At 38.1% G+C, this 14,087-nt stretch overlaps 2 protein-coding genes across 2 annotated transcripts; both read left to right on the forward strand.

The window, feature by feature from the left end:
* Window positions 1-2,331: 2,331 nt before the first annotated feature.
* On the forward strand, window positions 2,332-3,450 carry LOC117473115 (C-C motif chemokine 21-like). The gene is made up of 4 exons (XM_034118605.1): window positions 2,332-2,481; window positions 2,685-2,799; window positions 2,954-3,066; window positions 3,178-3,450. The coding sequence occupies exons 1-3, from the start codon at window positions 2,421-2,423 to the stop codon at window positions 3,060-3,062; spliced, it is 285 nt and encodes a 94-aa protein (XP_033974496.1). The 5' UTR covers window positions 2,332-2,420; the 3' UTR covers window positions 3,063-3,066; window positions 3,178-3,450.
* Window positions 3,451-7,452: 4,002 nt separating this feature from the next.
* Window positions 7,453-10,135, forward strand: LOC117472632 (C-C motif chemokine 19-like). Its single transcript, XM_034117931.1, has 4 exons — window positions 7,453-7,694; window positions 8,814-8,937; window positions 9,017-9,131; window positions 9,762-10,135. The coding sequence occupies exons 1-4, from the start codon at window positions 7,628-7,630 to the stop codon at window positions 9,792-9,794; spliced, it is 339 nt and encodes a 112-aa protein (XP_033973822.1). The 5' UTR covers window positions 7,453-7,627; the 3' UTR covers window positions 9,795-10,135.
* The last annotated feature ends 3,952 nt before the right edge of the window (window positions 10,136-14,087 follow it).

The following is a 14,087-nucleotide window of genomic DNA, read 5'->3' on the forward strand; positions in this document are numbered from 1 at the left end:
ATCAAATATGGCAATATAAAAATAAAAATAAAAGGTTAAGAGCATAGAAGGTTTAAAAATAAATAAAGTAAAGGACAGTCAGTAAAATGCGGTGTGGAACAGGTGAGTCTTGAGGCATTTCCTAAAAACTGAGAGTGATGCTGAGGTCCGTATGTTCTCTGGAAGCTGATTCCACAGATGTGGACCCAGGGAGGAGAAAGCACGGTTTCCCATGGTGACTAGTTTTGTCCGCGGGACAGCCAGGAGATTGGAGCTGTCTGACCTGAGTGTGCGTGAGGTATGGGAATGTTTGCTGGTGAGCAGTTCCTGTAGGTAGGTGGGGCCAGTGTGGTTGATGGCGTTGAAGACCATTATGAGGACTTTGTAGTTGATCCGGTGGGTTACAGGGAGCCAGTGGAGTGAGTGAAGGATGGGGGTGATGTGCTCTGATTTGCGTGTTTTTGTGAGTATCCGGGCGGCACAGTTTTGTATATATTGTAGTCTCTGAGTGGTTTTTGCTGGAATGCCTGCAAGCAGAGAATTGCAGTAATCAATGCGGGAGGTGATGAAGGCATGGACCAGTTTTTCTGCATCTGGTTTGGTGAGGGAGTGTCGCATTTTGGAGATGTTTCTTAGGTGGTAGTATGAGGCTTGGCAGACCGTCTTTATGTGTGCTTGGAATGAAAGGGATCAGTCCAGTTTCACACCTAGGCTCGTTACAAGTGGGGAGAGGGGAATGGAGTGGCCATTGATGCTGATATGAGGGATATCAGTTTTTTGTGTTTGATGTGGTGTTCCAATCAGAATGGCCTCTGATTTTCTGCTATTTAGTTGGAGGGAGTTGTTGCTCATCCAGTGGTGTATGTGTTCCAGGCATCTTGAGACATTTGAAAGTGCCAGATGTTTATCCGGGGCAGTTTGGAAATAAATCTGTGTGTCATCAGCATATGTGTGGAAGCTGATGTTATGGCTCCTTAGTATTTGTCCCAGGGGCAACATGTAAATTAAAAAGAGCAGTGGCCCAAGGACTGACCCTTGGGGTACACCAGAGGTGACACAGTGTGTGTCGGTATTGAGTTCGTAGCTGCTAAATAGTCTGAAATAAACAGTGGAAATACCTTTTTATTAATTTTGAGTAATCTCTGATGACTATAATATTTGAAAACGCTTTAAAAACAGTGAGAGAAAACCAAAACAAAGTTTTGCCGGACAAAGTTTGTGGTTCCTATAGTTTTTAACCACTCCTTTAATAAATGGATATCATTTTTGCCTAAGCAGTGGGAATAGACAATAACTGGTAATAAATCAAAACAAATTAATGGTCAAAACATCCTGTCCAACAAGTTTATCCACACATGCCTCAAAATGTCCTCAGTTGCATCACTCTACAAAACCTACGCCTCTGGCAGGAACAAAGATCTCCTTTTCCTCGAAAACTCTCAGACTTAGAGATTGTATTCAGTATTTGGATGCATGCTCACACATGCAAAAACACCCACACAGACAAGCATAAGTGGTGCTTACTGAACGCATTTAATGAAACATCCCCAAACCGCACTGTCACCACTTCGAAGTCAAATGTGGGATTATAACTGAAGAGACAAGATAAAGACATATTAAGATAAAGATTGGTTATCTTGGTTTACAGTTTACCATCCACTTCCTTACACTTCAATTCAACTGTATCCCTCTCTTTAGATGTGCTTATAGGACAGATAACAACAACTACATCTGTACTAGCAAGCCTCAGGCTAGTATTAGATATATATATTGAATAATCATTTTATTTTAACAATAATCCTGGCAGGGCATTTCAAGACAAACTGAATTTAACCGACCATCATGTTGCACGACATACAACGACATACAACAAAGAATACAAAGAACAAAACAGGACAGGTCACCTCATGACAACTTTTCGCATAGGGCCCCAATTTGGCCAATTCAGTATTTATGTACTGTACTTCAAATGTGAAGGTCTTTTTCCTGCTAAGAGGACATGTTAAAGGGAAACACAGGAATGTTTGCAATTTGCTGGATTGCAAAAAAAGTCAAATTGAAAATATACAGTATTTGCTGATTTATGCTTGTGCTTATTAATGGATTGTCTAACTATAACGCATGTCTGGGTTGCATGAAGCATGGAAGGTATTTCTCATGGAATACAACTGAACTGATAAAGATCTGCCTCAGGGCAGCATCTGAAAAGACACGTTGGAAAATTCTGGCAAGAAACAAAAGAGAGGAAATTGGCCGTGCATGTGCAGTCTGTTGCCAACTTTCTCCCGTTTCCCGTCATCGACCAGCAATCACACTTTCACTTTCGCCACAGAGTTGTATAAATACACCTGTAGCTCTCCTCCTCACAGCAACACCTCTGCACTCCTGAAGAGACTCCCTGAAGAACCAACCTGAGCTCAGACCTGCGAAGAAACAGAGACATGGCCTCTCGAATTGCACTTCTCCTCTTGCTGGGTGTCATCTGCGTTGGGTTTGCATCAGGTAAGACACATTCTTTGCATTAGCAGTCAAATAGATTGGTATTTCAGAATGCTTTGACAGTGACTGTAAGGAGCATGTTTTCTCACCTGCTGTACACTCCTGCAACTTAGGTTCAATCGATAAAGCCCCAGGTCTATGGACACTTTCCTTCATTTAATGCACATGTGCTCTCCTGATGAATTTGTTTCTCTGTGTTCTTCCAGCCCAGATTGCCCAAGACTGCTGTATCAAGGTTGCTGAGAAGCGCTTGCCGCTCCAAATCCTACAAAGCTACACCATTCAGGATGCTGGACAAGGATGCTCCATCAGCGCTACTGTGTACGTACAATATTTGTATGCATTTAGTGTTAAAATAAAGTAATTTTATGAGATGCCCTGTGATTTTACAGGAGCTGGATTCTCCTATTTTGTGTGTTTTTTCCAGCATTCTGTTTAGTGTTCTCACCTCTGTGTCTCTTATCTGCTTTTTCAGGTTTGTTTCAAAAGTTGGAAAAACCCTCTGCGTCCCCCATCCCAACGATAAAGCCTGGGTGAAGAGTTACATTAGACAGCTGAATGAGAAACATCAAAGACGTCACTAATCAGGTACATTCTATATTCTCTCGCTGAACTTTAAACATAATGATTGCACCTCTGTGAAGGCATATTGCACCTTGTTTTACAAAGAGTTTGATTTTAAATTCATTCTTTCTGCAGGTGTAGAGAGGAGTGGACTGTGGGAAAAGGCTGCTGACAAACGAAAAGGGCCGACTCTTAACTGAGGGCAGAAGACGGCAGAATCATTTCCATTTGGCTTCAGTCTCGTACTTTAGTAGATCAAACCGTTTGAGAAGATCTTATCTTTAAGATCTTTGAGGAATCATCCCCTCATCATGCCAGTGAATCATCAGTAGCTAAATGTACAGTTCTTGATATTTGTCCTCTCATTTGTGGTGAATGCGGTCTAAATACATTTGTGAATGAATGGTTTTTATCTATTCTTTATTATCTATTGAGTGAAATGTACAATTGTTTGTTTTGTTTCAACCATAAGACTGTAAGGTGCCTGAGGATAATGTCCCTAAATTATGTTTGTCAAGATGTGTTTATATTTTATAATAAGTTGGATTTAAAGTGTATTTTAGTATGACCATGTATAAAATGTAGATTTATGTTTCAAAAACGTTTTTCAATAAAGTTTGATATATTGTAACTTTTAGTGGATTTGTTTCTCTAACACACATCATCTAACTGCATCCACTAGAGTTAATATAACAATTATTAAAATAGACAGACATTTCCATAAGCAATGTGTTAAGAACTTCAAATATTTGTCATGATGCTGGTCGTTAAGTAGGGATGAGATCAATTTCTTTACCCAGATCGCCTGGGTTCAACTAAGGCGTGTATTTATACTTCATTGTCTCAGTACTGGTACGCTTCAATGACATTAAAATATACCAAAAACTGGGCGAGATCTTATCAACAGAGAGAAAAGGTGTTGAGCTATACCTGTATAAATGACTGGATGTCATATGTTTCCTACGGTGGCCAGGAGAGTTCATTTTACACCAATTTAGAAAAAGGCATAGCAGATTATTCTCAAAAAAATAAGAAATACACTAAATAAAATGAACAAAATACAAAAGCAAGCAGATTTAAAAACAAGTCTAAGTTGAAATGGGCATTGGATTATGAATTTGATCTTAGACTGAAGAAAAGCCATAGGTTTTAGTCATTCTCCTGACTAGAATTTGCATTGCAATTCAAAGGGCCCCTAGTATGCTCATTTTCAGGTTCATATTTGTATTTTGTTCCTCTACTGTGACGTGTTTACATGCTTTAATGTTGAAAAAGGTCTTTATTTTTCTCATACTGCATTTTCACCCTCTGTCTGAAACCAGAGCCCAGTCTGCTCTGATTGGTTAACTGGCCGGCTCTGTTGTGATTGCCGATCACCTACAATGTGTTGGGGCACTAGCTAATAGAAGCGTGAGTGATACATAGTGATGCCACTATGTCACGGAAGAAAAGGAGCAATTGAGGCGTTTCAGGCAGGTGGGGTGGGGGGGTATGTGGGAGAGAAACTCCCTCTGGAAAGAACTTTGGGATTTTAGCCTATGCAGACCATTTACAATTTGACATGCACAAAAACCTATAAAACACACTAGAGTGAATAGAAAACCCAAAAAGCAGAATAGGGCCCTTCTAATCTTGGTAAGCAGTCAGTTGTGCAGGCATACATTATTTTCCCAGGAACATTTGATCTCTGCTGAAACTGAAAGCTGGGACCTCAGCGTTTCAGAGCGGTTGTCCTTCCAACTTCATTTGACCTTATGACCTTCTTTTTACGAGACAGTGTCTCTGGGCTCACAGCCACAAATTGTCCTCAAGGCAAAAGAACAAGACTCTTAATGTACAAGAGCATCCTGTGGAGTTCCCCACATTGCACATGGGGCTGTGTTGGATCACAGATAGGCCAAAAATAAGACAAAACCTCCATGAGCATTTAGTAACCCGGAACAGATTTGCTGCAGATGTCCGTTATAAGCAAAACACATGAGTGTTATAATGTTTAATATTATTGGATTATTATGACTGATTCATTCTCAAATCAACATTTATGCAATAGCAACAATATCACATGCAAATGGGGTTGCAAGAAAGCATTGCTAAAATGTTTTAAACAAGTACAGCTGTTCCAAAAGGCTAGAATCACCACAGAGAATCTTTACCAGACCCTGTAGCTAAGGGTAGCCGTAGATAAAATAACTAAAAATACTGGACCTCACCAGGTGATCTGAAACAAAACTCCAAATGAATAACTGCTGATTTGGCATTAAACTACTGTTTGTTAACTTGAGTGAGGTTATGATATGGCTATATTAGGCTTACTCATATAGACTTTATACAACAAATGGATCTAGTCAATGTAACATTTGCCATCCAGCAATGACACAAGAGGTCAGTCTCAACCAACACTGAAAAAGACACTTTCAGGCAACACAAATGCTACAAAGCACTTGTACTAACTGAAAACATACTGAGAATCTGGAAAAGTTGAAGAAGAAAACGTGGATAATGCTTTGGTAGCAACCTGTCAATCACACGGTAGTTGTTCTCCATTTTAACCTAAATGGGATCCTAATTTATAAAAATGGACCACATACTGTAATGAAGAAGACTTGAAACTAGCGATTTAGACCATGGACTCATGTTTACCAATACAAAATCCAGTGAGAATTAGTGGTTAGTCACCACCTGTTAACTTAGTGCAGTGCCTCAAGTGACCAAAACACATTTTCTGTAGGTTTAAATTATTTGATTAATATTAAATTATCATACGTTAAAGAAAACTATGACTATTGATCTTCTTCGGCCTTGATGTCCACACGACTTTACATTTGGCTTGTTGGAATCAAAAAATCATTGTTTTAATAAAGTATTCAAAGACACAGGGAAGGTAAGACATGTCCTTTCCCGTCAGCCTAGGATGTGGATATGTGATGACATGCTCACTCTTAACACATTTCCACGCTTTCTGGATTCCTGCCAAACCTTCACTCTGCAGACAACAGCTCAGGTCAAACAACTTTTGATATCTTCCTGTAAGTACTTCAGCTGGGAAATTCCAAGAGTGTAAATACAGCAGACAGATAAGGCACACATCCCACTAGGCATTTACAAGAAAAGGAAACCTTCTCTGTAAGTGCCTCATTGGCCCTTACAGGGTGTGAATGAACCGACGGTTAATGTGTGCCTGATGATGCAATACAACAGCCGTATAATGTAATCTGATAGCAAACAAATTAAAAAATAGTTATTTGATGTCAAGACAAAGGGATAAAGGCTCAGTCCGACTTTTGTCAACTTCCAAAGAAGTGTTACTCATATTTCACATAGAAATATATCAGCAAAAGAAAGTGAAATTGCGTAATAATGCAAGTGCTTGTTCTGTTTAACACAAAAGAGGGTATGGAGTTACCATAATAACATTAATTGTACTGGGATCCTACCGTTATATCATCATGTGCGATCTCAAGCACTGGATATAAAAAGTATCCTCAAGGTAGATAAAACGTGTATTTTAAAAGGACAATAAACAACGCAGTGTCATAAAGGTTACTCTACATGATAACAAACATTAGTCGCACCGGTGGCCCACTGCATACAGCTGGTGCCCTTTTTTATTTTCTTCACCCTTGAAGACAGTGTCTTGTCTCTTATCTCTTCTTGATAAAAACATTAAAGTGACAGCCTCTTGTTAAAATAAGAACAGTGCAGGAGAAATTATAATTTGCTGTTAAATTCTAAAAGAAGAACAAATATAGCAGGAAAATACAGTATGTTGTTGGACAAGATGTTGTTTAAGAAGATCAATGGTGAGTTAAATTATGATTGCAGCTGACAGATTTCGGAGTCAAAGTAGTGTTACTTTAGTTTAGTATGCAGTAAAACTCTAGATTGTGGGGGCATTCCAGATCACATTTTGTCATACTTTAGGTGTGTACTGTACTGCAGTTGCCCTTAAAAAGTATGTTGTGTTGTAATAACATTGCATCTTGAACGTTTTACCCTTTAGCTCATATATGAAAAAAATGGTTGGTCTGAAAAAGAGTCATGCTGGCTTTGTTATTGCAAAATGTAATTGGATCTAGTAGGAAACGCTGGTACTTTTGGCAGGATGCATATGAAATACTCTGCTCTTCAGTAAGGGTATTGGAACTCCTTGTATAACAAGTGGACAAAGTAACAGTGACATACAGTAACTCATTGGTTTCTGGACCTCTTTGAAGAGATTGGTGTTTTGGCCGTTACTGTCATTATTTTTGGCAGTTTATTTTTACTCTGAAACAGATCATAATTTGAAGAATCAACATCACATCATGCTGTATCAATAAAGAACTGAAACTGTAAGTAATCTTCTGAGGAAATCTGAATAGTGCTGGGAATTCGAATAAGTGACCTTGGAGGAGCCCGAGCAGGAGGAGGAGGGGCAGGGAAATGAAAAGTGAAACTGAGTGGACACTGATATAAGAGCAGCCACCAAGGACAGAAGCAGTCATCTCACAAACTTTGCCACTGCAGGTGCTGAAAAGAACAGCAGGCTCAGCCAATCAGCTTCCAGAGAGACAAAGAGACAACCTCGTCAGCTAAGCTACCAGACATGGCTCCGTGGGGCGACACCAAGCTTTTCTTCTGCATCCTCTTCATCACCTGCTGCTGCTGCACAGGTAAGGCATCCTCTCAAGAGACCCTATAGGGACATGTCAATGCCAGAAGAGAACAGGATGTATCTGAACAATTCCACTTGAATAAGAGGTAGTGGTTTAGAGAAAGGGGAAGGGAAAAAAGAATATGGCAAGTTCTTCTGCTTATTTCTACAGATTAAAAATAAAAATAAAGAATACAAAAATTGTCTAAGAAAGGTTTTACAGTACGTTTTGCATGGTTAAAATGATAAGAAATGTGCTAATATAAATAAGAGAGCATAAATAATTTCAAGGTTATATCAAGTTTAATACCTTGAATAATTTCAGGTTAGGTCAGTTAACCGCTTAAATAGTGAAAATGTTCTAACACTTTGTGACAGGACAATGAAACAATGCCTTTCATTTAAGCTATCAGAGCAAAACAAACACAGTGAGGCTGTAGGGAGGGAGTGCTGCTGGTTTTCCCCTCTCCTCGGCTCCTTCTTTGTAATAAAGGAAAGTTCAAGTGAACTACCGGAAACCCAAGTCAGGTGACAAGGACCAATAAAGAATAACTTTAGTTGTGTCAGTAATGACACAGCATCGTGTGTTCAAGGTGCCTGCACTTGTTACTCAGAGAAGATATCACTACTGCCGGAGTAATGATTAAAGCAATATAATAATAAGGTAAACTCCAGCTCCCAGGACAATCATTTTGATTTATTTTATTATGCTTTAAAATGTTCTTAACTTGAGGTTTTATTGTGTATTCTGCCAGAAAACGTTGTTTAAAAGTTAAATGTGCAGTTGCTTAAACATCGTCATTGTTGTATTCAATGTGTTGAAGCACTAGCCAATAGAAGCACAAGTGTTCTACTGAGATTTCCCTATGTTACCCATGTAAACAAAGAAGTCCAATGGAGGCGCTTCATGAAGGGGGAGAGGGAGAAACTCCCTCTGGAGGGAACAGGGATTTTAGCCTTTGTAGACCATTTACATGCACCAAAAGCTATATAACACACTATAGGAAAGGGAAACCCCCAGAAAGCAAAGCACCCCTTTAAGCTGTTGAAATATGCTCTCTTTGAGGACATTTCATGTATATCATAGCAGTGGAATCTCACTTTATACTAAACTGACCTGATCCTATTTGTGTTTCAGTGACATTCGCGCAGATACCCATGGACTGCTGCTTGAGTGCCAACCCCAAACCAATTGAAAGAAGAATAGTGGTAGACTACCGTCGACAGATCAGCGGACAAGGCTGCTCTATTAATGCCATGATGTGAGTTGAGGTGGTGTGTGTGGGACTCACAAGGTACAGAAACATGATCATATCTCACCTTGACCTGTGTTCTTTGCAGTTTGGTGGCCAGAGGAGGCAGGAAGCTGTGTGTGCCTACTGACGAACCGTGGGTCCAACGGGTGGTGAAGCATGTGGAAGCCCTTAAGAAATTCTGCAAGAAACAACAATATAAGGTACCTTGTCTCTAGATATGTTTCAGCTCTACATTTTGAAAGGACATGGTGTAAACATCGTATTTTTGTAACCTCAATGCAAGAAAAAAATGTATGTGTGCCAATGCAAGTTAGTTGAAAATTGTTCGTTACACATTCCTCATTGAAAATCACATTACTATTTCAATTACTTATCAGCAAATCTGATCTGTTCCATTGCTTTTGTTTGTCTGTTTAAAAAGCTGACAAACCTGCATGTCCACACTTGATCATACAATATCAAACTGTGATTCTACACAATTCATCCAATATTTTATAACTCTAACTATTCCTTTAAATAGATTTTCATGGTTAGAAAGTTTGAGTTTCAAATGTGGTAATTTAAAGCATTTTACAGAACACCAGCCAACATTATCAACACAACATTTGACTTAAGTTTCAAAGACATGAAATTGAAAATGAAATTAAAATAATTTGTTCAAGTTTATAATCTGTAATGGTTATAGTAAAAACACACAAGTGAGCTACAAACCGCAGCCGCTGAGTCATGTTGTACCGACGTCAAAGTAATCTGTGTGTTTTGTACCTTTCCTCACTTCAGTTAAGTGTTCAACACATTATTGACTTTAATCTGAATATTTGTGTACACAGAAAAAAGTCTGCACTGGAGTGAAGAGGGTGTAAACTGAGAGCAACCCCTTCAGCAATCATCAAGAGGAGGGAAAGGGGTGGATCACACAAATAACTGAGTGTTTCCTCTATTTAAAAATGGAATTTTATATATTCATGTCTATGTGGCAAAAAAACTAAATATTTTAGATTTTTTTTAAATATGTTTTTATAGTACTGTTTTAGAAGAATTATTGAAGTTATAAAAGTTTAAAATGTGAAAGTTTGTAAGAGTGTGTGTCTCACTCAGCTAACTCTGAAGAACTAATAAGGCAGCACATGTTTGTTTGTTTGTTTGTTTGTTCTCTTTGATTGTTAACGTTTTTCAAAATAAAGCCAATTTTTTTCTAAATCATGATCAGGTCTATCATTCTTTGTCGATGACACTCTTCACTCTGTTAAGAAATGATCTATGTTTATCTTTTTTATCTCCTTTGGATACTTCCACAGCTGTAAATAGTTTTTGGTTTCACTTTAGGTTTTCTGAGATTCACATTGCATCATAAAATGTTCATGGAACCAGTAACCAAATATTTGACAAACCAACAAGCCAAAAATCTGGTCCCTGTGAACTGTTTCTGATGGGTTTGCTGCACTTTCTGTAAGAAGTAGTACAAATACATGTCTAAAAGTAAGCATCAGTCCACAAAAACATATTGAAATAAATATCAATATAACAGCTTAATATGTTGGTGCTTTGTGCAAATATTTTGAGGATTGTATCATGCACATGGTTCAGATTTGTATTAGCCATCAAATTGTGCAAGTGTAAAGCAAAGGAAATAGGAACCAAATGTATTCAATACAGACAGAATTGTACCATTTAAGGATATGCTGCCACAAACAATCTAACACCTTTCAAACAAATAAAATGCATTAAAAAGTGATTTACAGGCCTCTGAATAAACTTAGGATGTTTAAAGAAAAAATATGAATAAAACAGGACCTAGATCATGATCAACACTCAAATCTGGATAAAACTGAAAAGGAGGGCAAAATCATAACGATATTCGACTGTGTAAAAATAGTAATACATAATAATATAAAATAAAACATAAAAGCCAGACTGAACAGATATTTTCGTAGTTTACACTTAAACATATCAAAACAGCTCATTTTAGATTTTCTGCAAGGCTGCTCTAGAAATAGTTGAAAACCAAATGTTTTAGTTATTTTAGCCTAGTCTGAGGGGCCTTTCTGGACTTCATAATTATGTCATAATGTGTGATCTCCTTTTGGTACAAATCTACACTTATGAAGCAGAATTTTAAATGAAATGTAGCTAGTTTATTGTAATCCTTGTTGGATGTGGAAGCGTTATACATTTAAACCTGCTAGATATCAAAGACTGGAGGAGGAGTTCATGAAAAGGAGCCAGCTAAATATCTAAAGGGCTGATGAAAAAGTGGGAACATTGACTACTGTAATACCATCCTCTCAGGCCTTCCCAGCAAACTCCTCAATCAACACCAAATCATTCAGAACTCTCCTCATCCAACTGCACTTGCTCCCTGTAAAGTACCGGATTGACTACAAAAATCTCCTGCTCACATTCAAAGCCCTTCCCGACCTGGCCCCCACCTATCTGGCCGACCTCCTTCAGGAGTACACCCCTTCTCACTCCCTCCTCTCTTCCTCTGCTGGCCTGCTAACCATCCCCACCCCACGCCCAGTCACCATGGGTGCTCAGGGTTTTAGCTGCACTGCTCCCAAACTACGGAACTCTCTCCCCCCACACATCCGACAGTCTGACACAATCACCACATTCACGTCCCTGTTCAGATCAGCCTACTCACTGTAGTGCTACATGTCCCCTGCTTCCCTACATGTTCCCTGTTACTGTCCTTTTGAAGCTTTTTTAAGTATATTTACTGAATTGTAAGGGGTCATTGGGTGCTTTGAAAGGCGGCTCTAAATCAAATGTATTGTTATTATTATTAGCTGAAGGGCTAACGTTAGGCTCCCAGCCCAATTCTTACAACTCAATGCAAAGTTTTAATTAAATAAGCATTATTTTCCATTTATTTTATGTAAAACAGTTAATCTCATTATTTATTTTTTCCCAGCTTCCAGTCACACATTGCTTAAAACACATTATCTACTGTAGATTCCAATCCTGTCCTTAAGTCCCATAATGCCTTTTGTTGCTCATTGTTGCTCTTTTAGGATGATCATTTCTATAACATGCTGATTCTAAGACGCTTACTCACATTCAGCTATTTTTCCACTCATTATTGCGAATGCATTGTAGATTTTGTAAAAGAAAGCCTTATTTTGAATATTCCAAAGTTTTCCTTCAGGACTTTAGACACTTTCAATTCTCTGTCATGAATTGTTTCACCAGGAAATTTGGATTTCTGATAGTAGATTCTGAGCTTTTGCGGCTATGGAAAGCTACTGAGTTGGCATCTTTTGCGAGATTGCACAACTCCTTTCATAGTAATTTAAAACCTTGATTAAGTCAAGCGCATACGATTTTATTTGGGCATCTCTGATGAATGTATACATAACATACAGAAAATAATAGATGGATTGTGAGATGAATTTTGAGAATTGCAGATTTACAGGCTGATATGAGAAACGTCTACTTGATATTTAGAAGTGGGCTTTAAATGGATTCTCAGTATGATTAAGTAGATTGAGTTCTCACTTCCACAACACACCTCTCTATCAAGGTAACCTTTGATTTGAGTTTCACCAATTCACCTTTTAATCCTCCATACACCTCCTGGAAAAAGCAACGGATTATGTTTCACATTAACAAGGAAACGTGTTTACCAAGGTGAGGGGTTTCATGTGAACGTAATAGCAGAAAGGAATATTTGTTCTTCACCTCTTTGATGTCATGGTGATGTTGAGTAACTTCTCCAATGTTGCCTAATCCCCTGGCTTGCTGTCAATTTCCTTGTAGATTCCCCTGAATGATGCAATCCATTTCATGTTAAAATATGTCCATAGTTCAAGAGAATATCATGTTGTACCTTGGAAAAAGGAAGAGGAAGAGGAATATGACGCAAATCCAATTCATAAGAATAGTGTAAATTAAGGTTTGGACATGTTTCTGCAAGATGACAAATATTATCAGAAATATGAATCTTTTTTTTTTTTAAGTAAAGTTTATAAAATACTTGCTTAAAATATTAAAAAGTCAAGACTAAGCTAAGATAACACTAAAAATGTCATGGAAAATCTGCAAGACTGCTTTGTATCTTATGGGAGTTTAAAATAATTCCTAGAGCTCAAAACAAAACTGTGCAACCTGCATTTTAACCCTTGTGTTGTCTTCCTATCAACTTGTACCTTCCTGGTTTGACTCTTTATAAAGCATATAGCACTTAATGAAAGTGATCATTATACCTTTCTCGTGAAAAAACGTAGTATAGCCTACGAGCAAACATGTTATTTTTCTGGCACTAAAATAAACCTTTATCCAGAGTTAAACACATTTTTAATGGGTCAAATTTGAACCGAGGACAACAGGAAGGTATAGGAATAATTAACTATTGTCAGCATAATCATGTAAGTTTCTGGACACAAAGATGACATTTTGATTCAATTCATGGTAAAATATACTTCTTTGTTTGCCTGCAGGGTTTTATGAATAATCGGATTCTGGAAACTCCATTGTGAACTCACAGATCTAACTAATCTTTTAAGCATCTGCACCATCTGGTGGCTGAAACGCATCACCACCAATGGAAATTATGTGTAGATAGTATGATACTTAGTATACTATGTTAATACATGGGAGTAAATCATGTTTCCTTCATACTACTTCTGGCATCCAGTAAGAAATCAAATGCTGCTGGTCAGTTTTGGATATAAAAAAATGATTGTCAGGACAAGTTTGCAGTCTTTCATGGAGAACAGGTGCTGTGCTTAGCTACAGAGAAAGTACTTTTAAAAAATCATCAACTTATGTGCTAAGGTGCATACATGCTGATTTCAAGACATGTCCTCAGGTTGTGGGTGTTGTTCTGTTCGGAGAAACTACCTACAAATCAATAGAAAAAATACAATTCATTCTTTAATTTAAAGAATGTATTGTATTTTGCAAGCACATACATTAAAAGTAGTTTTGTAGAGCCGATTAAAGGGAGTCAGAGGCGGTGTGTTCAGTATGGAACTCCACACTTTATTATCCATTAATAATCAAGACAAGGTAAGTACACTTGCTGCTCTGTATGTCAAGCTAGCATGAATGACACCAAACCCCGGTACCCTCACTAACGGGTCCGGGTTGCAACACAATAATCTCAACGGTGAATTATGTCCCATAACGTGTCACCACACAAGCCCCCCCAGAAT

The sequence above is a fragment of the Trematomus bernacchii genome, unplaced genomic scaffold, assembly GCF_902827165.1.
Source record: "Trematomus bernacchii unplaced genomic scaffold, fTreBer1.1, whole genome shotgun sequence".
NCBI classification, from domain to species: Eukaryota; Metazoa; Chordata; class Actinopteri; order Perciformes; family Nototheniidae; genus Trematomus; species Trematomus bernacchii.

Excerpts from the sequence above, each read along its gene's own strand:
- LOC117473115 (XM_034118605.1), top strand. The coding sequence starts at position 2,421 with ATGGCCTCTCGAATTGCACTTCTCCTCTTGCTGGGTGTCATCTGCGTT. Across the intron at positions 2,482-2,684 it reads CTGCGTTGGGTTTGCATCAG|CCCAGATTGCCCAAGACTGC; the intron begins GTAAGACACATT and ends GTGTTCTTCCAG. Across the intron at positions 2,800-2,953 it reads TGCTCCATCAGCGCTACTGT|GTTTGTTTCAAAAGTTGGAA; the intron begins GTACGTACAATA and ends CTGCTTTTTCAG.
- LOC117472632 (XM_034117931.1), top strand. The coding sequence starts at position 7,628 with ATGGCTCCGTGGGGCGACACCAAGCTTTTCTTCTGCATCCTCTTCATC. Across the intron at positions 7,695-8,813 it reads CACCTGCTGCTGCTGCACAG|TGACATTCGCGCAGATACCC; the intron begins GTAAGGCATCCT and ends TTTGTGTTTCAG. Across the intron at positions 8,938-9,016 it reads TGCTCTATTAATGCCATGAT|TTTGGTGGCCAGAGGAGGCA; the intron begins GTGAGTTGAGGT and ends TGTTCTTTGCAG.